The 25898-nt window shown below is 47.6% G+C and overlaps 1 protein-coding gene across 2 annotated transcripts in view; it reads left to right on the top strand.

The window, feature by feature from the left end:
* The window catches only part of ASTN2 (astrotactin 2), an 821211-nt gene that overhangs the window by 446141 nt on the left and 349172 nt on the right, over positions 1 to 25898 (top strand). For both annotated transcript variants that reach the window (XM_045840430.1, XM_045840429.1), the window contains exon 11: positions 24864 to 25014. In XM_045840430.1, coding sequence (XP_045696386.1) covers positions 24864 to 25014 — 151 coding nt within the window. The remainder of the gene's footprint in view (positions 1 to 24863; positions 25015 to 25898) is intronic.

The following is a 25898-nucleotide window of genomic DNA, read 5'->3' as shown; positions in this document are numbered from 1 at the left end:
GAGTCTTTCACTGAGTTTTATGCAGCACAGCCCTTAGGTCAAGGATTTTGGGGTGCTGGTAGTTGATTTGGGAGGGGATGCCAGGAAGCAGGAGAGGGACTGAGACGGGACAAGGGAGGGAGGAGAGCCGACAAGGGTGTGTTCACCAATGGCCCGCCGCGTGGGAAATGAACTCAGCTTCATCTCGCTGGGGAGATGGGGTGGGACGAACCCAGAATCTTTCCACCAACGGGCAAGGGTCCTGGGGTGTTTTCCCACTAACTCCATGTCTTGATGGTTGGGCTAGTCGTTGAGGGCTTTCCTCAACGGATTCAAGCACACACCGCTCCTGAGCTGCAGCTGACCACTGCCGAGAGCCGGTGGAGCTGGGGACACAGGTGAGCAATCATGCTGGCTGAGGGACTGGGAAAATGAGCTTCAGGCATAGCCAGCAGCCCCTCCATGTCTCTGGGCATAGAATCCAACTCTAAAAAGTGGGCTTTCACCCTGGCTGGCGTCGCTCAGTGGATTGAGTGAGGGCTGTGAACCAAAGAGTCGCAGGTTCGATTCCCAGTCAGGGTACATGCCTGGGTTGCAGGCCATGACCCCCAGCAACTGCACATTGATGTTTCTCTCACTCTCTCTTTCTCCCTCCCTTCCCTCTCTAAAAGAAAAATAAAATAAATAAAATCTTTAAAACAAAAGTGGGCTTTGCATCTTTATATCGCCTCCATGCCTGAGTGTCAATAACTCTGAAAACCAGATGGTCAAGCGCAGGACCCGAGGATTAGAGGCCCTCTGGGAAACTGCTTCTCACACAGCCGCACAGGATCCGTAATGAACATTCCACTTGTTAGCTTTTAAGTGTCGGCTTCCAAGTCCTCGAATCTGTCCACAGAGGTGCACACAAACCCGGTGATCGCTGAGGCATTGTTTGTAGTAGCAGAACGCTGGAAATAACCTAAATATCCTTCAATCAGGGCCTAACTGAATAAAATTGGTATATTCACATGCCGGAACATTCTCCTGCAGTGAAAAGGAATGAGCTGAATCTTTATGTGTCAACATGGGTAGAGCTTCAGAAATGTTTCTGAGGGAGGAAAAAAAGCAAGACACAGAATGTTATATATATATAGTATGGCACCATTTAAGAAAACACACACATTTTAGCTCTCCTGTGGATAGGTTACATATATGGAAAAGTATTTTAAAGGGCTGGAAAGTGGCAACACAAACTCATTTGGAGTTATTTCGGGAGGACGTGGAAAGATTTAAACCACATTTACATCGGTGGCTACTTTTGGGGAAGGGAACGCGCAGACTTGGGAAGGCTAGGACTAGCCGTGGTGAGTGCAAGTGGGATAGTCAAGGAGATTTTCGCTTCTGTGCCCTTGTCCTCATTTATGACAGCAGAATTGATTTGTGCGTTTTTAAGTAAACTCAAAACGATAAGGAGTGTCTAGTACACAGCCTGGGATCACAAAAGACTACACGGTAATGTAGGAGGAGTTCAGGAAATGGAATCGTACCTAGCAATTCCAGCAAAAATTTCTCTGGTAAGAGCCTCTGACTCCCCAGTTGCTAAAGAGACGTGAGATGCTGACTTTATAAAGCTGAGCGCCCATTAAGTGACCTGTCATGCCTTCTGTCTGGGGCATCATTTCCGTTCACCTACTGTGTGTTCCCCGCTCTTTTGAAAGCAGGATATGCATGTTCTTGCTGCGTTTCTTATACTTAAAAAAAAAATCATTCCTTTTTTGTGTTGAAAGGTGAAGTTCCTGCCGGATCTCCGTGGAAACAGACATCTGATTCAATGGCCTCGGAACTAACGAGGTTTTTAATGCTTTCTTAATTGTCATAGTGTCAGTCAGCTCTGGAACTGAGCAAGTTTTCAGCTGAACTTGAAGGTGTCCTTTTGCCTAGCTTTGCGGGTGTCTGTGAGTATGAAGGAGCGGCCAGTCCACAGTGGGAACACCAGGGGGTGGGGTTGAGGTCAGAGAGCACCTGATGGCCCTGAGCTGGAACTGCTGGGGTTAAGTGGAGCTGCAGAAGTTGCCAAGGCAGAGGGGCATCTTCTGCCCAAGCTTCCCGAGCTTTCAGGACCTCCTGTTTAGTAGGCTAGTCCTCCGCCTGGAATTCTGTCTCCTCCGCCATTGTCCATGCTCACCTCCCATTTCTCTTTATGTCATTTTCTCCATTACCCTTTGTGCATAACTTCCTCCTCCCCCCACCCCATAATAATGATCGTGATGATGGCAACAGCTACCATTTATAGAAAGTGGCATTAGGAACCGGAGGTCGTGTTGGGTTCTTATCTCACACAGCAACTCTGAGAACCAAGCACCTATATTCCCATTTTATGGATGAAGATCCCGAGGCTCAGTGAATGGGAAAAGATTTGAATGGAGAGGGGGTCACCACCACTTTCCAGAGGCTCTGCTTTGTGACACCTTCTTCTCCTTATCCTGTGCACAGCTTCCTGGATTCTGTGGTCTTGGTGCTCTGTGTTTTGGAGAGAGACAGAGAGAGACAGAGAGAGAGACAGAGAGAGAGACAGAGAGAGAGAGAGAGAGAGAGATCATTTTCAGAGATTTTCCTTGTTGAGGATTTTTCTCCTTGGGAATAATCCTCAGAAACAGATCAGGTTTTAAAGTGAAAACACAGGTCTGAGAAAAACAACAGAACCCTGTGAAATGACCCCATCCCCCGTAGGAAGATGCATTCTTCAGGGCAGGAGGCTCACCATTCAGCTAGCTAACCATACAAGGTGAGTGAGGAGGAGGGCCTGACAGCTGGCCACCAGGGCAACACAGCGCAGCTGCATGGGGCAGGGCAGGGCCCAGCCCTCCAGCAGCTTCCAGAAGAGTTCGCATCACACAGGCCCAAGGGCCTTTTCTCTGTCTGCCCTGCAGGCTCTTCAGAAGGAAAGACCTCTCATCACCAGGCTGAGCAGGTCCCCACCTGCTCCCTCCTCTCTGCTCTTCCCCCCCTCCCCTTCCTTCACCCCTCTAAACCCTCACCTCTTTCCCACCTCCCTTTGGTTCTCAGTCTCCATAGGAAATAAGGAAGGGAAAATAAATTTGCTCTGTGAGGGACACCAGAATCCTGGTTTTTTCTTTAGGGTTTCTTTGCCTTGGATTTGCTCCTTGCTTGCTGGGGGGTAAAACTATTGACCACATCAAAGAATTTTTTAACTGGAACTCTTGAAAACCAACATGGAAGTGTAAGAAAATTTGTCCAGGGCCAACCACGGTCAACCATGGCTGTAATTGGAAGTGAGTTCTGAACCCAAAACCTTCTTCTGGCTACTGAGTGTGTGTGCGTGCATGCGTGTGTTTAAAGCTGCATTATTCTTACAGCAACTTTGACTTTATCTGTCCTTTGATGATCCCTGTTCATGTGCATGAGCCACACGGAGAGCAGGACCCAACTCGGGTTTGCCTGTGTATCTTCTGGCCTGCTTACCATCGTGCCAGGCATCGGATAAAGGCCAGTAACTGACCGTGGAACAAATGGGAGAGTCAGGGGCAACCTTGGTGGGCTGACCCCTAAGCTTTCCTTCACGTGACATCTCAGTGCAAGCACCCGTGTGCGTGGGGTTGGCATTCTCCCGGTAAAGGGCAGCAGCTTGAAGGCAAGGAGACTGCGTTCAAGAGACCAGAAAGGCCAGCGCAGCCTCCCCAGACAGGCTGAGGGAGGTGGCTCCAAATTGCTTGGATAACTGCGATGTGGCTGCTTTGATGATCCCTCCTGGGGAGAAGGTCACTGAGATAAGATTGGCCTTTCCTAAATTGCTCTGAGAAAGTACGCTAGCTGTAAAAGTTCCTGCAGGAAAATATATTTGAGAAACGCTGTGTTGAACTAAGTTAAGCAAGGTCTTTTACTTCAGGACTTTCCAGAACCAAGTGCATACTGTAGCAAATGTGCAAGAAGGGGGGAAAAAGGAAGGTAGCATTTCCCCACTTATGTAACCATGGAAACCAACGCTCCAGAGCATTCACATCACACGGCTGCTCTCCCACAGGCAATGGACGAGACACTCCATCCCGAAAGAGACCAGTGAAATTATCTAAAAGAGCAAGTAAGAACCATTTCTCAAAGAAGAGGGCCTGGGTGAGCCAAGACAAGAAGTCCACCTTTTTTCCTTTCAGTAGTCTGGTTTCACAGGCCAGGTGAGGGGGCGTCGTGAAGCCATGCTTGACACCTCTCTCTCTCTCTTCAAACTCTAAGGAGGTCTGAACCTCAAAGCGCTTCCTGAGTCTAAACCCTTCTCCCCACGCCCACGGCCACCGCCTGAATTACTGCAGCGGTCCCTTACCTGTCCTCCTTACTTCTGTCCTTGCTCCTTTAGAGCCTTTCCTCAGCAAAGCAGCCACAGTGTGCCATTTGAAACTTAGGTTGGGCCATGTTTAGCCCTTTTTCTGAGGCCTCCAAGAGCTTTCCGTTTCTTTCAGAGTAAAAGCCAAAGAAGCTCTCCTGTGATATGGACACCCGTTGCTTTTTGAACATTTCGCCTCTTACTGGCGTCCCCACTTCCCGCCTCGGGAGCACTGATCTCATCCTTCCTCACGCACCGGGGCTGTCTGAGCCTCCAGGCCTTTGCACTTGCGGCTCCTCCTTCTTAGAAGGCTCCTTCTCTCCCCTCTTCCTCAAATTTGTGTTCGAATGCCCTGTTCTTGGGAAGGTCCCCCCTGGTTCTCTTGTTTAAAACTACCAACCCCACCACTCCAGACTCCCTTATCTTCTTTTTGTTTTTTAAAGGCACTTATCACCTCTATTGTACCACATAATTTACTTACTTATCATTTTATTGATCTGTTTTCTCCCCCTCCAATGTAAGCACCATGCTGACAGGGGTCTTGATTTTATTTTCCGAAGTATACTTAGCGCCCAGAGTGGTACCTAGCCCATAGTAGATGTTTGCGATTGGTTGTGTTTTCCAAAGGTAACCACAACAATATCCCCTATCCCGCATGCACTTCTTACAGTGTGACCTTGCCAGTCCCCCCTGCCCCCCTATACCATTGAATGTTAGGGTCTTTGTCCTTTTTTCCTTGAAACTGGCTTAATGTGTATATCAACTTCAACCAGTAGTATAGATGCTGCTAAACTTAATGATAGGGTTATGTCCCAATAAACCCACTGTAATTTGAAAATATCATAAGTCAAAAATGCATTAATACACCTAACCTCCCGAATAACATAGCTTAGCCTAACCCATCCCAAACATGCTTAGAACACTCACATTAGCCTATAGCTGGGCACAGTCCTCTGACCCCATGAATACCCTGTAGTGTATGGGCCTCTCACCCTTGTGGTTGTGGGCTGTCTGGGACCTGTGGTTTGCTGAGATGCCCAGCATCACAGGAGTATCATGCCCAGTGTATCACTATCCTGGGAAAAGAACAACGTTCAAAGTAGTTTCTACCAAATTAGTATTGCTTTCACGCCATTGTGCAATTGAAAAATTGTAAGTCAGGCCATCGTAAACCAGGCACTGTCTATATTAACTTTGCGTTCAGAATGCACTGCGTCTCCGAGAGCTCTGCCCGAACGCTCCCTCTCGCAGGGCCACTTTCATAAATGCATGGGAAGTAAAATGCCTTGGCTGTAAATAAAGAACACAAACCGGAGAATGCTTCGGAAAAGCCAGTTGCTTTCACATCCTAACAACTGCTGGGTTGCCTCAAGCCATGACTTGCCTGGGAGTTTTCCTATCAGACCTTGGATTCTAATCCCAGCTCTTCCCAGACTAACTGAGATGTTGGGCAAATTGCCTCCCCTGTCTGAAGTTCTGTTTCTCCCCCATAAAATGAGGATTCAGGATGGTTGTTGGAATTACAGATGAAGCAAGCAAGCTCACAGCGGGACGCCGGATCCTACTGTTATGTGATTACTACCACTTGGCTTTTTATTTTTTCCTGTTTGCAGTAGTCCCTCCTTATCCTCAGGGAACAATACCTGAAACCCCCATGGATGTCTGAAACCACAGATAGTGCTGAACCATATATATATATATTTGTGTGTGTGTGTGTATATGTATATATACACACATATGTATATATATATGTTTATACATATATCCCTATGATAAAGTTTCTAAATTAGGCACAGTAAGTGATTAACAACAATAACTAATAATAAAACAGAGCAGTTATAGCAATGTACTGTAATAAAAATTATGTAAATGGCTTTGGGTCCATTATTAAGTGAAATAAGGATGGCTCGAACGCAAGTGCTGTGACATCCCCGACCGCTGGTGTCATAAATGAGAAGGCAGCTGAGTGGCTCACAGACAGGCAGCCTATGCCGCGTGGGTGTGCGGGACAAAGGGGCGATTCCCGTCCCTGGTGGGACAGGGCGAGGTCTCACCACGCTACTCAGAATGCTGCGCCGTGTAAAACTTACGAACTATTTAATTATGGAATTTTTCATGCAATATTTTCCCACCAAGGTTGACTGCAGATAAAAAGCGAAACTGTGGATAAGAAGGGAGTATTATAATTGTAATGGAGTTATTATCTATTTATTTATTTTTTTAAATTTTAATTAAATGTTTGGGGTGACACTGGTTAATAGGATCACGATAGGTTTCATGCATACATTTCTGTGATACAAGATCTGTCTGTTACTACTGTAATTGTGACGAAGTCATCGTATTTTTAAAAAGAGCTATTTACAATACAAGAGCATTTGGTTACCTTTCAAGGTCACCAAATTGTCATTTGTCCTGTGTTCAGACCCGGCACTTCCCTTTGGAAAGTCTAAACTAAAGGTTAGTTGAGTCCCAGGTGCAGGGCAGAAAGGGGACCCATGTGATTCCTGTCTGGATCTGGTAGGTAAATGTCTGTTTGGTATTGGGGTCCCCTCTAGCCCATGTCCCAGCAGGACCAGCAGGGGGGTGTCTCTTGAGCAGTAGCTTCGGGAAGGGAAGTATGGATGGCTGGTTGTTACTGCCTGGAAGCTAGGAGGGAGAGCAATGAATTCCCAGCACACTGTGAATAATTGCGACACTTAGGGCACATTCGTACTAAAAAAGTACTTGCTGTTTATCTGGAATTTATATTTAACTGGGTGTGTAGGTGGCAAAACAGCACCAGATGTTAACAGGCGGAGTTCATCCGGACTTCGGTTCGGCAACCTCGGTACTGGAGTTCGTCGGCTGAGAGAATTCAGAGCCAAGGAACTGACACCACAGCGAACGTTTATTTAGAAAGTCGCAGAGGTAGGAAAAGGGAGCCAGCTGGGCGTGGGCTCAGGAAGCAAGTTCCAGAGGCGAAAGAAGGGCCCCTGAAGTCTTGAAAGAAGGAAAGCAAAGTACACTCGAAAAGAAGATTTGAGTGGGTATGCGCTGGAGAGTGAGAGGGTTCTTCTCCAGAGGGTTTCAAATCAGGACTTCCAGGGAGGCCTCAAGAGGCGTACCAGTAGACTGTTCACCAGCATTCCAGGCGTGCCCCTTCAGGGTTGTGGTCTCCACCTCCTGGTCAGCGCCAGGGCAGGCAGGGGTGAGGAGTCAGTGCAGCCGGTCCCGAAGTCAGCCATGGCCTTGCTCGCCTGGCCTTGCAGCTCCTCTGGGCCTGGAGCTGAAACGCAACTGAGGCCCAGATGTATTCGATTTGGGGCAGAACCTCAGTGTCCTGGGGGCTTCATGCTCGAGGGCTATTCTCCGGGCCCCTGGTTTGTTCCCCCTCTAAGGGGGTCTAAACCACATGGCCAGCGATATGCCCGGGGAGGAAAGGTCATGGTCCTTGTTTTCCCAATGTAGCCCTTTTCTGGTCCTGCTCTGCCCGGGCCTAACCGCCTACCACAAGTGCCCTGTATTGGTATTTGCTGCATCTGGATGTCAGGCAGCCCTTCGGTGACTAGAGCAGGTGACGTTTGAGCCAGAGGCTATCTAGGGGAAAAACAGGCATGCTTGGATCCAGGATAGCTCTCTTTGGGCAGTGGGATTAATGGATTTGTTTTTCTTTTCACTTTTCAGTGTTGTCTAAATACCTTACAACTTCTCTAATTAAAAAGTAGATTAAAAGTTGATGAGCTGGATACAGTACTGCATAGTCTGACTGGGACCGACATTAGTTTCACTTATCTTCCCTCTCTCTCTCTTCGTTTAATCCTCACCTGAGGATGTGTTTATTGATTTTTAGAGAGAGAGAGAGAGAGAAACATTGATCGGTTGCCTCCCGTATGTGCCCTGACCAGGGATCAAACCCACCACCTTTTGGTGTGTGGGGTGATGCTCCAACCCACTGAGCCACTTGGCCAGGACTATCTTCTATCTTTTGCTTTTACTAAGTGTTCCCAGAATACAGACTCCCAGCTGCCCCACCCAGTTTAATGAGCTCCCCCTCCTTTGCCTCATTAACACGTTATCCACCCTCAGACCACACCCTGTGTTTCTATGTAAGGGCAGCCATAACTCTGCAAAGCTACCCCCCAGAAAAGAGGATGTCACATGGAATCTGACTTTCTCACACATCAAGGGTATTTTCTCAACTAATTTATTTTAAATAGGTGCTTAGGGAAGATATATTAAACTAGATCAGGAATTACAGGTAAAGAGTTGGAATCAAGCTTTTTTTTTTAATGAAAATACAACCATAGCAATATTTCTAAATTTACTGTTTATTATCATGTATAATATGTGATTTCTAAATAAGTGTGGGTATTACTAAAGTAATGAGTGAAATATTACAAGTAAATAGGTGATTGGTTAGTTTCGATTTGTAAGTAAAGTTTATATATTTAGGGAGGTCAAATGACCCTTAAAATCTTGTCTGGAAGATCGGGGAGGGGGGTGAGTAGTCTCATCTTCAGGAACACGTGGGAAGGGCATGCTAGACCCTCTGAGCGCTGCAGGCTTCTCCCTTTCAGACGTTTCAGTAAAGGACAGCTAACATTTCCTGCCTCCCCTTATCCGCGGGGCATTTCCAAGACTCCCAGTGGGTGCCTGAAGTCACAGACAGTACTGACCCTTGTGTATACTGTCTTTTTCCTGTGCATACATAACCCATGATAAAGTTTCATTTGTAGATTAGCACGGTAAGAGACCGACAACAATTCGTAAAGTGGCGCAATTATAACGATATAATATAACAAAATTATGTCGATGCTGCACCTCTCTTTCTCTCTCTTATCAGATAACTAATCTGATAACCCAAACATCTGCTGTGACTAACCAGTGAGGAGCCCGCAGCGGGGATAAGCTGGGCAAAGGGAGGATCACATCCTGAGTGGGACCGCGTGGGGTAGCCTGAGATGTTATCACGCCTCGCAGAACAACACTCAGTTTAAACACTTACAAGTGGTTTATTTCTGGCATTTTTCCATTGACTATTTTTGGGCCTCAGTTGACACCGGGTAACTAAAACCGTGGAAAGTGAAGCCACAGATAAAGGGGGGACTACTGTAGTTAAAATGCAGCCTGTCCTGAATGCTGCGTCCATATTAATTTGTTTCCATATTCATAGCAACCCCATGTCAACAGTGGTATTGCTACCCCTGTTTCATAGTGAAAACCTTAGGCTGTCTGGCTCCAGAGCCTGTACTTTAAATTAAATATATATCTATTTAATTTATATATAATATATATAATATAAACATAAATATATATTATATATTTATAATATAATATATAATATACATCATAATATATATAATATAAATATAATTTAATTAATATATATATTTACACTGACGCACCCCATAGGGCATTTTAGGTGAAATGTTGAAATTAAACTTACAAAATATTATTATTTTGTAAGTTTATTACCCTATTATTACCCATTATTACACCCATATTATTACCCTACCAACCACACTCAGGCAGGTGTTACTTCTGCCGGACCCTCTGTGTGTGTGTGTGTGTGTGTGTGTGTGTGTGTTCTCCTTTTTTATGGGAATGTCAACCATATATGGAAGTAGAGAGAATAGTGCAATGGATCCCCATGTGACGATGACCCGGTTGTAATAACCTCACCTCCTGGCTCGGAAGCCACGTCTCGATGGAGTGACGCCCTCCGGCTCATCACAGCCTGTTGCCATAGACTCTGCCCTCATTCAAATCCTAAGCCCCGACCTGTATCCAGTGGGGCATTGGGCATATCCCTGTGCATTAGCCTCCGTGTCCTCATTTATAAAATGGGGGTAACGCAGTTGCTACTTCACAGGTTTATGGCCAGATAGCAGGTGTTAAGCGCCACGCTCCCTGTTTGACACATAGGAGACGTGGCATTATTGGATTACTGTTCATCTTCCCTACGCTAATTTCCATCGGCGTATACTGGCTATGGTGATGGAATACCGCTGAGCCGTGGGTATTCCGTAAATGTCTGTGAGTCGATGGAAGTGCAATGGCTTGCACCTCAGCCTGAGAGCTCCACCACGTATGGCTCATGGTCTTTCAACAGCGAGATTTTCCTGCCCAAGTTAGTAAGTAGGACTACTCAAAACCTTTTCAAAACATGAACAGTCTTTAAGAGAAACTGTATACTCATGCAAATGTTAAGGTACCTCTGGCTACTGTTAGCAAAATACACCAAACCATGAATACATTAGCTACCTCAACTCTGGGCACTGGGATTCTAAGAACTTTGCTTTGATGCCTGGGAGCCTGTGGGATTATTTCTGGATGGACTGGAAACGCTCTGTTACTGTGAAGGCTAGCAGAGAGCAGAGTACTTCCTGTGCTAGCCTCCAGGCCACGGGCACCAGACAGACCTTTAGGCCAGGCAGAGAAGTAAAATCATGAAGAAAATTAATGATGAATTGTCTTTCTGTGAGCAGCTGCCTCGGGCAGGGCTGGGCTCATATCCCACCTCTGCCACTTGCCAGCCTGACATAGGTCACTTCCCCTCTTGGAGACGCTGTTTGCTTGTCTGTAACATGGAGACAGGAATCAGGAGACTAGTTACAAGGCAATGAAATAGTCTTACAAATTTCACTTCCATGACCTCATGTCTTCCTCAATCAGCAGTGACATTCACAACTTAGCCTCCTTTTTCAGGCAAGAAAACTGAAGCTCAGAGAGGTTAAGTGACTGACTCGGAATCACACAGCTTTTGTAGGGTGGTTAAATTCTGCATGCCAGTGCACTATTTGGTAGCTAAATGTTTGGCTATCATTTATTTAAAGGTGGTGGTGGGGTGGGCAATGAATGAAATCCTCTTTGGTTTTGTGCATGGAATTGAGATGCCTGAGTTGCCAGGGGAAGTGGGTTCTTTTGCTTGTATTCTGCAGTCACTGGAAGATTTCCTTTAACTACCATGTTGAGCTATTGCTAGCAATTTAAAATGTTTATGTGAGTCCCGAACGGCCAATCATCTGGGTGGCAGGTGCAGTTAGAAACATCGAATGAGAAGGGAGTTTATTTATAATGGGCCTGATGAATCCCCAAAATGAACTTGTCAGTCAGACCAAGAAATGTAACAGTGAAGGAACAGGAAATTAATGATCGTTCCCCTGGCATAGACAGGCATTCCGACACGGAGCCCGTGATTTGCTGGCTGTCAGCACATTTCTCTCCTCCCCAGCCTGGTTGGTAGTTATTGCTGTCAATAGAAACTCAGTTCAATACCTCAGAAATGTGGATCAATAAACTCAGCACTTGCTGGTTGAAATGAGGTTTAGCGTTATGTGGGAGCGGAGGAGGGAGGATGTGGATTCCTTTCCCTTCCTTCCTCCCTCCTTCCTTCCCTTCCTCCCTTCCTCGCTTCCTACTGCAAACATTTGTTACGCTGGGCACATGTTAGACCCTGTGCTGATCACTGAGGATGCACAAAGGAGAAAAACAGATGTCGTGAACCAACAGCCTGCTCATGTGCCCTGCCATGTGCCTCAGTGGAGATGGGTGGGTCCAGGATCCAGGAAGGTGGACAGGCAGGTGACAGCAAGCCTAAGTGGCTTCATGGAGGAGGCAGTAAGTGAGCTGGGCTCTGGAAGGTGAATAGCAGTCTACCAGCTAGTCATATGAGAGGAAGGTCATGTCCACCTATTCAGAGATACAGTGGGGAGAAATGGCATGCCCCTCCTTCCTCTTGCGTTATTTTCCCCCTCCTCTTTTTTTTTTCCTTTTGTTGCTTTGTTTTCCTCAGGAATGAGCCTTTGGTGGATGTTAACACTGTCACTTTGGGGCAAGACAAATAAAAATGTGAATGCTGTCTTCATTATATGATTATAAAAATATATAATCTACACTGTGCCAATAAACCCATCAGAAGATCTCCAAGGGCAAGAGGTACTGGCTCTCTCTACACTGCTGAATGTAGCAGCGCACACATAGTAGGCATGTAATGAATATGTTTATTTTAGAATGAGTGTCAGAGGCTTTGCATATCTTACCTCGGATCTCTAGATACATCAAAGTTGAATGAGATGATATATACTGTTACCTCCAAGAAGTGGTCAGAGTTATCCTTTTAAACTGTACATCAGATCATTACACTCCTTGCTCAAAACTCTCCAGTGCTTTTGCTTTGTACCTGTAATAAAACTGACACCTCCAAGATCCGCAGACCCCTGCTGCTGCTCCTTGCAGAGCCAACCACGCCACTGCCTCTGGGTCTTTGTACCCGCTGTTCCCTCCGCTTGTATCATGCTCCCCAAGCCTGGCTCTCTCCAGCACTTCCTCTGCTTCTGTTCAAATGTCCTTTCCTCCCGCTCCTCACCCCAGGAATCTCTGGGGGTTTTTTCCTTCCTTCGCGTACCATTCTTTTATACTATGTATTTGTATGTTTGTTTATGCCTGTCTCCCTTGACTCTCAATAAGTACTTGCTGCATTTGTCTTATAAAATTATATGTATGTATTCCTAAGTGCAGCAGCCCTGTGACATAAGCATTAATGTCCCCATATTCACGAAAGTAACTTAGAACATAATTAACAACAAAATCGAACACTTGCCCTACACTAGATACTATGTTAACAACTTCGCTTGCATTATCCCGTTGGATATGTCGATGACCCTACAGGCCTCCCCCAACCCCCTTACCAAACCAGCACACCCCACATAGCTCACCCCAACACCCCCTAGCCTCCTACTTTCATCGTAACTGTTTAACACTTAAGCCACTTAACCCTTTTAGCTTTGTTCATTTGTTTGAAGTTTCTCTGTCTGCTAGAATATAAACTTCAGGAGAGAAGGGACGCTTTTTTAAATATGTCACAGTGTTTGTTACACCTAGGACCATGCCTGACATGTCATAGATGCCCAATAAATATCTTTTGATATTTCCGCAATATTCTTCCCCCACTAAAATAGAAAACCCAATTTGCGGAGAGGACAGTTTCCCACACTGCCTGTGCGCAGCGTGCATTCGAGTACTTGGCAGACTGCGTGTTCATTTCATCCAGTTCCCCAGACACCCTGCAAGGAAGCACTGCTGTGATGCGTGCCCAGACGAGAGAGGAAACTGAGGCTCAGAGAGGGTGGTCACTCCTGCAAGCCCATACCCTGGAGAACTTAAAAAAATGTTTTTATTTTTGAAGCCAAAGACTGTCCTTCTTTCACCACTGCAACACATGCCCCTCCAGCAAAGAAGGATTTTGGTGTGATGGTAGCTGAATTTTAATTTCCTGCCTTTTCTTATCTGGACCCATGCTTCTGGGTGTACTCACAGGCTGACGGATATTCAGGAACAGCTATCTCCCTCAAAATGTCACTCTAGAGAGGGGGTCTCAACCTGGGGCTGGGGTCCATGCTGGCCATCCATGAAATCATATGGGGACATCATACATTGTTACTTTGCCAACCTCTCCTTGTCATTCAGTATTTCCTTCTACCTATTGTCTCATGTGATGCAGATGTCTTAAAAAATGCAGTTTATGCTCATCACTGTTTCCAACTTATGGTTGTTGTTACCTCTGTTAACAGATCTTTTTATTTAATGTGTCACTGAAGAAGCATATACGGTTATATTATGATAATACAGTTGGCTTTTTCAAAACTGTTTTGATAAGTGGTCTCTTTTGCAATGCTGTTTTCATTTGATTTTATGCATTTGGAAACATCATTCTAACATGTGCCCCATTCGCTTCTCCAGGCTGACAAAGGGGTCCTGGGCCCCGAGTCAGGAGCCCTGTTCTGCAGCCTTGAGTGATGCATAGGATGGATGTACGGCAACCTGTCACAGTGACCACCACCGCCACCACATAAAAGCAAGTGTGTTGTGGAGCAGTTCATACGAGTCTGCACTCGCTCACACCTTCATTTGTTAACTCATTCACCCAGTAAACCTCTGGGTGCCCATAATGCTCCCAACACTATGCCAGGGCTGCAAGGGGCATGACAGAGCCCCTACCTTCACGGACCTTTTATTATCTCGTGGAATCGCCATGGCAACCTAAGAGTTAGGCGTTATTGTCCATGCATTTCCATGCATGAGGAAACTGAGGTTCAGAGGTTGAATGAGTTGTTCACATTTTTTTTTCTCTCAGCTAATAAGTAGCAGGACCTGGGTTTGAGGCCAAGGCTTCTTCATGATAACACAGTGGTATTTAGTCCTGATTTCCCTGCTGGTTGCTGAAGTCCTTTGATTTCCTTTGAGGCAAAACAGTGGAAACAATGGAAACAATGGAAACAATGGATATCCCCTCCCCTCTCCCCCATGCTTACATTTCCACCTTATCCTTCTTGGGAAGCCCCATGTTGTTACTAGAAATATGAGCTGGAAGGACCCTTAGAGTTCACCTCATGCTTGTATGAATGTGGAGCCTGAGGCCCAGAGAGGGGGAAAGGCCACTTGGGGACAGTCTGCAGAGCCATGCAGAGCTGGATCCACTGACTAGAGGACACAGCCCTGCTTGTGCTGCAGTGGTGGACTGTCCTGGCTCCAGACCATCCCCTCTGCCATCCCACATCGCGGGGCTCCACACTCCCTGGGCAGCAGGCACGCCCCCTGCTGGGCTTCCCGAGCAGCTGCTCCTGAAAGCCCAGTGGCTTCCCATCTGGGCAGCCCGGCTTAGTGAGCCTCTCTTGGAGACTACAGCTGTGCAGAGAGCTTAGTGACTCCATGTGGCTATTTCATGAATAAATAATCCTCCAGCCTCAGCATTTGTCACTGAACCTATTATTTTTTTCTTCTTAATATAATGATGGGATTTGCAAAGGGCAGGAAAAGGGGTGGGGGATGAGAAGACCTTCTCTGACTCTATGATTGAACAGTTGGAGGAGGTACAGAGAGGAGGGGATGGCCTCAGAGGTGAGATGGACTCCAAGGTCACGGTGCATGCGAGGGGGGGTGACAGTGTTGGGGGGTCATACTCCACCCCACAGTCCTGGGGAAGGCCCAGGTCTGAGAAAACTTCATCAGGCCACTGGCTGGTTTGGCTTCAGGGCCTGACACTCTCTAGGGAAACCTTCTTCCCTCCACACCCAACTCCCACCCCAGTTCCCTAGATTATATTGGCCCCTCTGCAGCCTGCTCTCATGGCACCCTGTCTTATTAAAGCATCTGTCACAGCTATACCTGCATGGGTGTAGATACAGACATAGACAGAGAGGTAGACATAGAAGTGTAGACATACAGATAAGGAAATATAGACATAGGTGTGCACATAGGCACAGACATAGACATACATAGATTTAGGCACAGAGAGAAATCATTGCTGGGTGACTCTGTCCCATTAACTGAACTGGAAGTTCCAGGAGAACAAAGCCCTTATCTGTTTGGCTCTTTCCTGTTTACCTGACTTCCAGCCCCTATGGCCAGTGCTCAGTAAATATTTGTGAAATGAACAGATGCATTTCCAAAGACACCAAACCCTTGTAAAGGTCCCCGTTGGGGCCTGATGATGAGGAGGGTCTTTCATAAAACCTTTTGTCTTATTGCCTGCCGACCATGACCCTGTGAGTTGAATATCATTGCCCCCATTTCACAGATGGACAATGGATACCCATACTCATGTTCTCTGTGCCCCCAAGGCCACGCAGCTGCTGGGTCTCATTCATCCCTGCTCCTCTTCCTGCACCAGCTGCACTTATTCGGTGAGCAGCTGGGGCATGCCCAGCACGCGCGGGAAAACGAGAGGACTCTCAGCATGCAGGAAGCCTGTGAGCTACTCAAAGGCACAGACACGTGCCAGAAACTATGAGACCACCCTGCGCAGCAATATATATCCTTGGCCTAAATTCATGCAAACCATACTTGCTAGAGGAAGGGGAATAGTGAGTGTCAGCTACAACGTTAGTCCCAGAATGCCCAACTGGAAAGAGCTCCTATAAGGAAAAAGGCCGGACACCATCAGGATTGGGGTCAGACACCCAGGAGCAGAGCCCTGGCTCTGCTAGTATGACCCACTGTTGACACAGGGCAGCCCCCTCAGTGCTGTAAAGGGCCAGGTCTTGCATGCAAGTGTATGCATTTCTTCTTTAATCAACAAAATGGGGATTAAAAGCAGCAACCACCTCATGAGGCTATGGTAAGAAATGAGATAATCCGTGTTAAATCAAAGTTCTCCTGTCACATAGTTCTGAACAGATATTTGCCATTGTTGTTACTGTCACCATGACATCAAACAGCCTTCCCTGGAAGCTAGGCTCTCCTACACAACCCTCCCAGACGGTTGTCCTCCCCCCGGTGCCAGCTTCCTACAGTGGCCAGCAGCAGCAGGACCTTGGGAGACAGTGGCCCCTTGCTCAATAGCTCTGCCTTTCAGAAAGCCCAAATCTGCCTCCCTGTGCCTCCTCACCCCTACCTGGAAACCTTTCACCACCTAATCTTCATAACGCAGTGCCTTCTGCCAGTCACTGTGCTAACACTGTACCTATGTCACAGGTGGGCACAGGTAACCGGGTCCTTAGTGATCATGAACAGCGAATTGAACCAAACACACAGAGAATTTATAGCAGGGAGAGAGAGAGCAGATTTATTAAGTGGTAGTGCACTCCACAGAACATGGGAGCGGGCCAAGACTGAGCAAAGACTAACCTCAGGGGCTGGAGGGATTCTATTCTTATAGGGTAGATATTTCCAGGCTAGTTTTGGCCGGGTTCTATTGTGCATGCGCAAGTAGTTGCAAGTAGTTTTATTACTTTTAAGCTCATGTGGTCTCCCATGATTTTACTTGATTGGCCACAGGGGAAGGGGTCCCACAATGCTAATTTATTATAATGCTATTAGAATGCATTATAACACTATAATGAAGCAGGGGTCATGGAGTATCTTCTGTGCAAGTGCAGTCATGATTCCCGATGACTCGGTGCTTTTCCAGAAAGCAGGGACAACTGGTCTTAGAACAGGGTCTCTGTCCTGTATGATGTCCTTTGTCTTAGCCCTGGGGCACCTCTGGAGTTTCCTGCTTCCTGAGGAGCTGGTCTTAGAACCTGGTTTCTGTTCTGTGTGGATGTCTGTTGTCGTAGCCCTGGGGCGTCTCCGGAGTTTCCTCCCTCCTGACTATCTCCTGCCTCACCTACAGCATCTTCGGCTCATGTCCAAACAGCTGTAATCCCGGAAATAGTGGCTCCACTTCTATGAAATGGGGATGAGCCTGTCGTTGACACCATTGTGTTTTTATGAACATCGAGCAGGTCGACATGTGATGCTCAAAACATTCCGTGGCATGTCATGAATGCTCAATAAGCATGAACTTGTTGTGGCCATAATGATTTTTATAAAATGCTAATCTAGGCTGTTAGTCTAAATAAAAGTAGCATCTGCTTATAGAGCCTTTCGGGGGCCACCCGTAGTTCATAGGTGGAAGCCCAGGATCTCCAAGGTCTGGGGCACAAAACCTCGTCTAGCATGGCTGCCTGGGTCTTGCCATGCCCAACCTCCTCCTCAACACTCCAGACTCTTTGTGTGGCTTCCAGCTGCCCCAATCAGGGTATAGACTCACACATAGGCTTCTACCACCAGGCCTCATATTCTGCCCCTCTGCCTGGAATGCCCTTGCTCCACACCACCCTCCTTCATTTGGCTCGTCGTCCATTCCTGCCCAGCCTTTATGTCTCAGTATTGCCTACTCCAAAACACCTGTCTGCTCCCCCACTTCCCGGGTGAGGAGGGCTCTTCTTTATGGTCTTCTGGCCTCAGTGATGTTGCTAGGTTTATCTTTTCGGTTAGTTGGTTTTTTACTGCCTCCCTAGCAGGCTACGTCACACTTGTTCCTGTGTCTCTCAGGAACCAGATAGCACCCAGAGCAAATGAGGCATCAGTGGGAAACTTTGAAGGTGGAAATGGACAACATGGGGCCCAGGTCCTTCCCCCTTCCCGTCTCCTGCATGGACCACCTTACATTCTCAGGGCACAGTTCTTGCACTTTTGAGGGGCATTCGGATGGCGTTACTTACTACCGGTTACTGGGCACAGTTATTGGGCATGTATTGTGTGGGGGGCGTTTCACGTATGCCTTCTAATTTATTTCCCATACTAACGCTGCCAGCTAGGTATTAATGTTGCCGTTTCTCAGAGGAGGAAATGGAGGCTCTGAGTTTAAGGGACGTGCACACAGTCTCATAATGAGGGAGTCTGGGAGACACATGTGTCTCCACTATGCTGCACCGCTGCTCATGCCGTGGGGCCTCTGAAGGCTCCCTGAAACCCAGGATCGTCTGGGCTGGGGTGAGAGGGGAGCTTGATTTTTATCAAATTCCGTCCTAGGTTCCTCCCCGCCTGGGGACTCAGGAAACAAGGCTGCCGATTGCTATCAGAGGATGATTAGTCTGCGCCCCGGAGGTCTCGTCACACTCTGGGCTCCGTGTCATCCATTCACACCTCTCTCTGAGTGACACGGACCTTTTCTGGGGTTTATGAACAGCAGGCCATGTCCACATCTGTTCCTGGCCACTCTGCCTAATGCGCGCTCTGCGTGGGGCTCAGCCGACTGGGCCAAATGGACCCCAGGTGATGCATTCACACTGGAACAATCAGGTCGGGAGGGGACGGCAGCCTGACTCAGCCTGGTGAAGTCTGAGTGACTCAGTTCTGAAAGCAATATTATCAGAAAGAAAGAATTGGAATGTCAGAGCTGCTTGGAAATACGTTGGGCAGTGCCTAGACTTAATAGAGAGAGAGAGGGAGCAAAGGATAGCCATAATCTTAATCAGCTCAGTACCTGGCACACCGCAGGTGCTCAGATGTTTGTTCAATGAATGAACGAGTAGATTTGCATTGGGTTTTAGATTTGGGAAAACATGTATCTATGCACCATGTCATAGCAGTCCCAAAATAATTCTACATGGCTAGGAGCTAAAAAAAAAAGTTCTCACCTTACAGATGAGCAGACTAAGATGCAGGAGAAGCTTCCTGTAGGAGAACAAAATGTAGGTTCTGGAGTTGGACCTATCTGGGGTCAAATCCTAACTCCAACACTAACCTGCGGCTCTTCCCACGTGAAACAGGAAATAGCAATCCAGCCGGCTGTGTCTTTTTGTAAATGCAGTTCTACTGAAACATAGCCACACTCATTCATCGCAGTTTGCATACAGTCACTGCATAGCCTCTATGGCCGCTTATGCGCTGTAAAGGCAGGACTGAGTAATGGGACAGGCACTGTGAGGCTGGCACAGCCTGAGGTGCTTGCTTTGGATTCCCGTAGAGAAAAGCTTGCTGACCTCTGTTCCTCCCGGGGTGTATTAGGTACCTAGTGAACATTGGTCTTTCCTCCTCTCAAATGAAGAAGTGGCTTCCTCATGGTCCTTTCTCTAAGACTTTACAGGTCCTGTAAATGCCACCCTGTGACTTCAGAGTCTGGAGTTGGAAGGGCTGGTGGAGGTTAGGAACACTGGAATACGGACCCTGGGCCTGGGGTCTCCATCCTGACTCTGCCCTACTGTGTGAGCCTGAGGACTTCCCTCCGAGCTGTGAGCAGTGGATCGAACAGTGCTGCCCCACCACCCCAAATCCATGTCCACCCAGAACCTCAGAATGTGACCTTGTGATGAAATAAGATCTTTGCAGGTGTAACTAAGATGACATTGTATCAGATTAGGGTGGGGGCTCACCCACGGATGGTGTCACTGAAAGAAGAGGAGGCACAAGCAAAAAGGCCACGTGACAGTAGAGGCAGGAATTAGCACAATGCAGCTACAAGCCCGGGAATGCCAGGGGTTGCCAACAGCCATGGAAAGCGATGGAAAGGCAAGGAGGGATTCTCCCTGGAGCTTACGGGGGGAGTGTGGCCCTGCTGACACTTTGATTTCGACTTCCAACCAGTGGCACTGTGAGGGAATAAATCTCTGCTGTTGTTTTAAGTCACCCAGTTTGTGGTACTTATTATGGTAGCTCTAGGAAACAATTACACCATTTCTCCCCCTTTAATTCCAACACGGAGTGAGGCCACTGTGGCAGGCACACAGGCTAGGGGGCAGTGCTGGGAGATATGCCACCGAGGTGGCACAGACTCTGCCCTTCTGGTCTGCCTCCTCTAAGGCACAGGAGGCTGGGCACAGGTTGTACCAGCTTTCCTATAATAAGAGCTCTGACTTGCCTACAGGCCCAGAGCACGCTGGACAAACATAACCTTGGCTCATGGAAAGCTTGGGACCTGTTGCCAGGCAGATGGGCATGCACACCTGCTGCTTACCCGTGTGAACCAGCACAAGTGGCATAACTCCCCCAGATGTGGTTCCTCTAGCTGCACGGTGGGAGTGGAAATGTGTTCCTCATAGTGCTGTGGACACAATCAAAGGAGGCAGCACAGGACCGAACCTCCCACAGTTCCCTGCACAAAGCAGGTGCTCCGGAAATCGTAGATGAGGAAGGTGACATTGGCAATGATGTGGTTTCTGGCCAAGTGGGAATCTCACCCAGGCCTCCCTGTTACCCCAGATCACCTCCACCCTCAGCACCATCCCCCTGATCCCTTTGCCCCCTGTGATTGGGTGGGGCAGCTCTAAGCTCCAACAGACCCTGCATCCTGCACTCAGCAGCCAGAATGAGCAACTGGGCCCTGCATTAAGAAAATGCCAGCTTCTGCCCTGAGCTCCTTCGCTCACTTGTGCCCAGACATGCCATTTCCCCAGGCTGACACAACCACTTCTCCAGACAGTCACAGCCACTGTGGCAGGTCTTTGTGTTTGAAATAATATTCCCCTCATGTAACTGATGTTTCTGCAGAGTCAATCCTTTTAAGGGCTAACAGCCTTCTTATTTTGTACGTATTGTTATTTATGTACAAACCTGAGCTGTTTCCAGGTTCCACTGGAAGGTGTCATTTGTTTTTTCTTGTTTTTCTTTTCTTTTCTTTCATGTCTCTCTGGAGTTCTCTGTCTTTTCTCTCAGTGTCTCTCTGTGTTCTTTTCCACTCATATTGAGTTTTTATCTTCACTTTCATTCTCTGTCTTCTTGTCTCCTCCCCCGACCCTTTCTCCTCTCCCTCTCTCCTTCTCCTCCGCACGTGCACACATCCACGCCGTTTACCTTCGTGCTTTCTCCTTGTTGAATCTCTGTATTTCTTCCGTTTCTCCCTCTCTGTCTTTCTCCTAATCCAGCTTTTATTTTTGTCTGTCTTGTTACACACTTTCTCTGCCTCCATCTTCCTCTCTTTTAATCTTTATATGATGCTCTTCTGGCTCCCTCTGGCTCTCTTTGTCCATCCATCTCTCTCTCTCTCTCTCTCTCTCTCTCTCTCTCTCTCTATCTATCTCTATCTCTCTCTCTATCCATTCTGTCCATTTATCCATCCGAATAACCATTTATCCATCCTTCCATTAGTTCGTTCACCCACCCACCTATCCGCTTACCCACATACCCATTCATTCACTCTTCAATATATCCACCCATCCATTCCTCCATCCTTCCACCCGTCCTCTTCTGGATGATTGTGTTTCAGCATCTTAGTTTCTATCCTTTCCTTCTGCAGCTCTTATACAGTTTATCTTTTTTCTCATCACACTTTCAAGATCGTCTCTCCCTCCGTTTTTATCTCCTCCTCTCACTTGCCATGTGTTCTTCTTCCTCGAAGGATATTAACATTTTAGTAGCCTTAATGTGGTCTCAGGACCCTCAACTCTTTCCATGCTTCAAGAGTGATAAGTCTCCCAAAGCCTTCAGTGCAGGAACGGTTCATTCTTTTCCTCCAAACACCTGTCGCCCTGACCTCACCCTGTACAAAGTTAGGAAGCAAGGGATAATCTGGCAGCTCTCCCAGCATCTCCTCCTTTGTCCCTATACTACAGCCCTGAGCATGGAGCCTGTGGAATAGGAGCCCAGAGGTGGGGCTGGGCAGGGAGCGTCTTGTTGCAGAGACTTGGTAAAACTATAGATTGGTGGAGACTGCACCCATGCTTTCTGATGTTTTCTTTGTTTCATTTGAAAAACGCTTCCTTAGTACAAGTTCTTACCAGGCTTTGTGCTGCGGGCTAAAGAGGGATGAGTAAATCCTGAACCCTTCACTCCACATGTCTATAGTCTCTAGAAAACTAGAGAGCTGGTGATTAAGATCAATAAGATAATAGAATAAACAATGTTCTCAAAGAGAAAAGGAATTAATTCTGGTTGGGGGAAGGAGGGGAAGTTTCACCAAGGAGGTTGTAGGTAGTAAGTAAGCGCTGGGGAGGTGAGCTTTGCCCAGTGTTACTGCTACGTTCCCAGCATCTAGAATAGCCATGATACACAGCAAGCACTCAAAAAGCAGTGCAATACATGAATGAGTGAATGAAGAAATGAATGAATGAATTTGAACAGTTTGGAAGGATTCTTAGGAATTTGTCAGGGAAGAAAGTTAGAGATGAGCACTGTAGACAGAACAGCATGGTTTAAGGATCCAGAGGTGAAGGTGCACACCATATTCAGGTCTCCTCTTCAGAGCCAACCCACCCATCCCCAGATCATGGCCGATGGTCCACAGCAGTGTCCCTTACTGGGCACTGTGGCTTTCAGCCCCAGGGAACCACCTTGTGCAGGGAGACCCCCTTCCAGGTGGCAGCCTTTGACCAATGAATGGCTGACATGGTGAGCAGAGTCCTGGATCCCTTGCCTCCATTAGAGACATTTCTAAAGAGTCATCCCAGCTGCTCCAAAGCTCCCTCAGGACCAGCTGAGGCTTATGACCTACACAGCATCAACTGCATTGCAGGGCAACCTCTCCCTTGCCCAATCCTGCCTGGCTTGCTTCCTCCAAGTATATCCCAGAGGGCTCCTTGAGAACCCCCTTTTCTATAATTCTGTTTCAGAGGCGGTTTTCAGGGAACCTGACCTAAGGTTCAGTATTTTTGTTAAGGTTTTTATTTATTTATTTTTTAGAGAGGGGAGGGAGGGAGAAAGAGAGAGAGAGAAACATCAATGTGCAGTTGCTGGGGGCCGTGGCCTGCAACTCAGGCATGTGCCCTGACTGGGAATCAAACCTGTGATGCTTTGGTTCACAGCCCAAGCTCAATCCACTGAGCTACGCCAGCCAGGGCTTAAGGTTGAGTATTTAGGGAATGAGAAGAGGTCTGTGGCTAGCAGATAGACAATGTGAGCATAGGGTAAATGTAGCTGGATGAGCAGGCAGGGACCAGATTATAGAGGACCTTGAGAGCCAAGGAAACTCATCTAGAATTTCTACTATAAGTAATGGAGAGCTGTTGATCAATGGGGTGTCTAATTCGAGCTGGAATTAACCAGTTCACTGGCAGTCAGTATGAAAGATAGGGTAGAAGGCAGTAAGACTGGAGATAGGAAATGAGCTAGGAAACCAAAACCCAGAGCTCCAGGCCTGAGGGGCAAAAGAATGAGAGTAGGCAGGAAGGGTGGTCCAGAGACATCACCAGTAGTGCTCAGTGACCTCTCCTTGTTACATGTACACACACAGGCATCTCCCCTCTTTCACAAGTCTGGATCCCGTGAGTCCCATGTCACAGAGGGGCACAGTGCCTCTTCTCACTGGCCATGGTGCCCCTTTAACATCCCCTGCGACTGTGGGCACCTTGGGTATTCCAAGTGCTAGACTATTCCTTCTGTGGACCTGTCTTAGGAAAACAGACTCCAGTAACTTCCATCTGTATCTCTTATCTAGTAGAATTTTGAAGATCCATGAGTCATGGAGTCTAGTCCAGTTGTATCTCTCAGGAACCTCACTGGGGAGGAATCGTGTGTTTGCCTGGAATCCCGTGACCTTTCCACCCAGTCTTGACGATGTCATTTGTATGCAACTCATAGGGTGCTAGGGTCAGCTAGAGTCTTGTGTTTGCATCTTGGCTGTTTATATGCTGTGTCATTTGGGGTAAGTCCCACACCTTTCAGTTTATGGCCACAAAGTCAGAACAGGAGGGATATGCTCATTTTGAAGAGTTACTAGGGGGAGGTCTGAAACCTGTGGAAACATAAATAGTGCAAGTTAAGAGCTGGGCAGTGGGGAGAGCTCTGTTTAGACTCAGACGGAGCGTGGCACGGACGTCCGTTCTGCCACGTTGCAAGTGGGTGGCCTTCAGCAAAGCGCTTCCCCGCCTTTCTGAGCCACAGTTCCCGTACTGGCCAAGTGGAATTTGGGTGCCTACCTTCCAAAAGTATGAAGATGAATTAAATAAAGGATATAGCCCTGGTCAGGTGGCTCAGTGGGTTGGCACATCATCCTCTACAACAAAAGTTTGCAGGTTGAATCCCTGGCCAGGGCATGTACCTAGGTTGTGGGTTTGATCCTCAGTCAGGACACAACCAATGGATGTTTCTCTCCCTTCCTCTCTCTCTAGAATCAATGAGTGTATCCTTGGGTGAGAATTAAAAGGAAAAAGAAATAAAGGGTATCAAGTTCCAAGTATAATCTTACTTATCACAACTAGACACACATCCGATAATAAACCTCCTGAAATTTTTTTGTTTCTCTTCTCATCTTTTTAAATATATTTTCTTGATTATAAATATAAGAAATGACAACATCTCATGTAACGAACACCCGTTTAAACTTTTTTGAAAAATCCAGTGACCCAGATGTCTCTGGGGTTTAACCGTCATCCGCTTTCTCTCCAAGGGAAGAAGCGATGCTGTCCACATACTTCGAAACCATCAACGACCTGCTGTCCTCCTTCGGGCCAGTTCGGGACTGCTCTCGGAACAATGGCGGCTGCACTCGGAACTTCAAGTGCGTGTCTGACCGCCAGGTGGACTCCTCGGGCTGTGTGGTGAGTGCCCTTGACCCGTGCACGTGGTGCTAACAGCCCAAGGAGATGAGGCTGCTTGCTGGGGGCCCCTCCCTGCAAGGGGGCGCTGGTCCTAGAGGATCACACTACTCCCCACTCCTACCACTGTGGCCTTCGGCACACCAGACTACCTTGGTTTCCTCCTCCGTAAATTGGGGCAGTGAAACCTACCTTGCAGAATTGTTGCAAGAATAAAATAAGTTATTAGAACTTCAGTCTCTGGTGTACAAAAGGTGTCTGAGAGCTCCCAGCATGGAGCTTGCAGCTCATTTGGGAATGGGGAGGGTGTGCCGTGTCTTACAGTGTTGTGGGGGGGCTGTCAATGCAGTGTCCAGAAGAGAGGGTTTTATACAAGACCTAATGCTTTTAGGCTTCCTAGGGAGGCTGGTGCTGGAACTGGTTTCAGAAGATGGGTCGCATTAGGGAAGGAGCAGGGTGACTGAAGTGTGAAGAGAGGATGATGAACCGGTTCGTGTGGAGCTTTAGCCCTTGTAAGTGGGAGAAGAACGCAGAGGAGGACGTGTGTTGCCCATGGAAGAGATACCAAACCGAGTGACTTTCCCCTCACCCAGGAATGACCTAGGGTGCGTATTTAAAATGCAGGCTTCAGGATTCCACCCCAGAAATGTTGATTCTCTAGAGGGCCGTGGGTCCCGGGAACCTGGCTCTGTTAACACTCCAGTGAGCGGGCATATACGTGTGGGGGAGGCAGGGGGAGTGTTGGAGGCGGACTTGGGGAACACTGCCTGCAGGCCACACTCCTTAGCCTGGCGCTCAGTTCCCTCTTCATTCACTTTACACTGCAGCCAGATGGAGCCACCGAGAGGTCGCACTGGCCTGTTTACCGCCTCAGAGCCTTTGGTCAG

Source organism: Phyllostomus hastatus, unplaced genomic scaffold, assembly GCF_019186645.2.
Source record: "Phyllostomus hastatus isolate PE091 unplaced genomic scaffold, TTU_PhHast_1.1 phas_contig_34, whole genome shotgun sequence".
Classification (NCBI taxonomy): domain Eukaryota; kingdom Metazoa; phylum Chordata; class Mammalia; order Chiroptera; family Phyllostomidae; genus Phyllostomus; species Phyllostomus hastatus.
The sequence above is the reverse complement of the archived record's forward strand: the minus strand, read 5'-3'. Positions and strand labels throughout refer to the sequence as shown.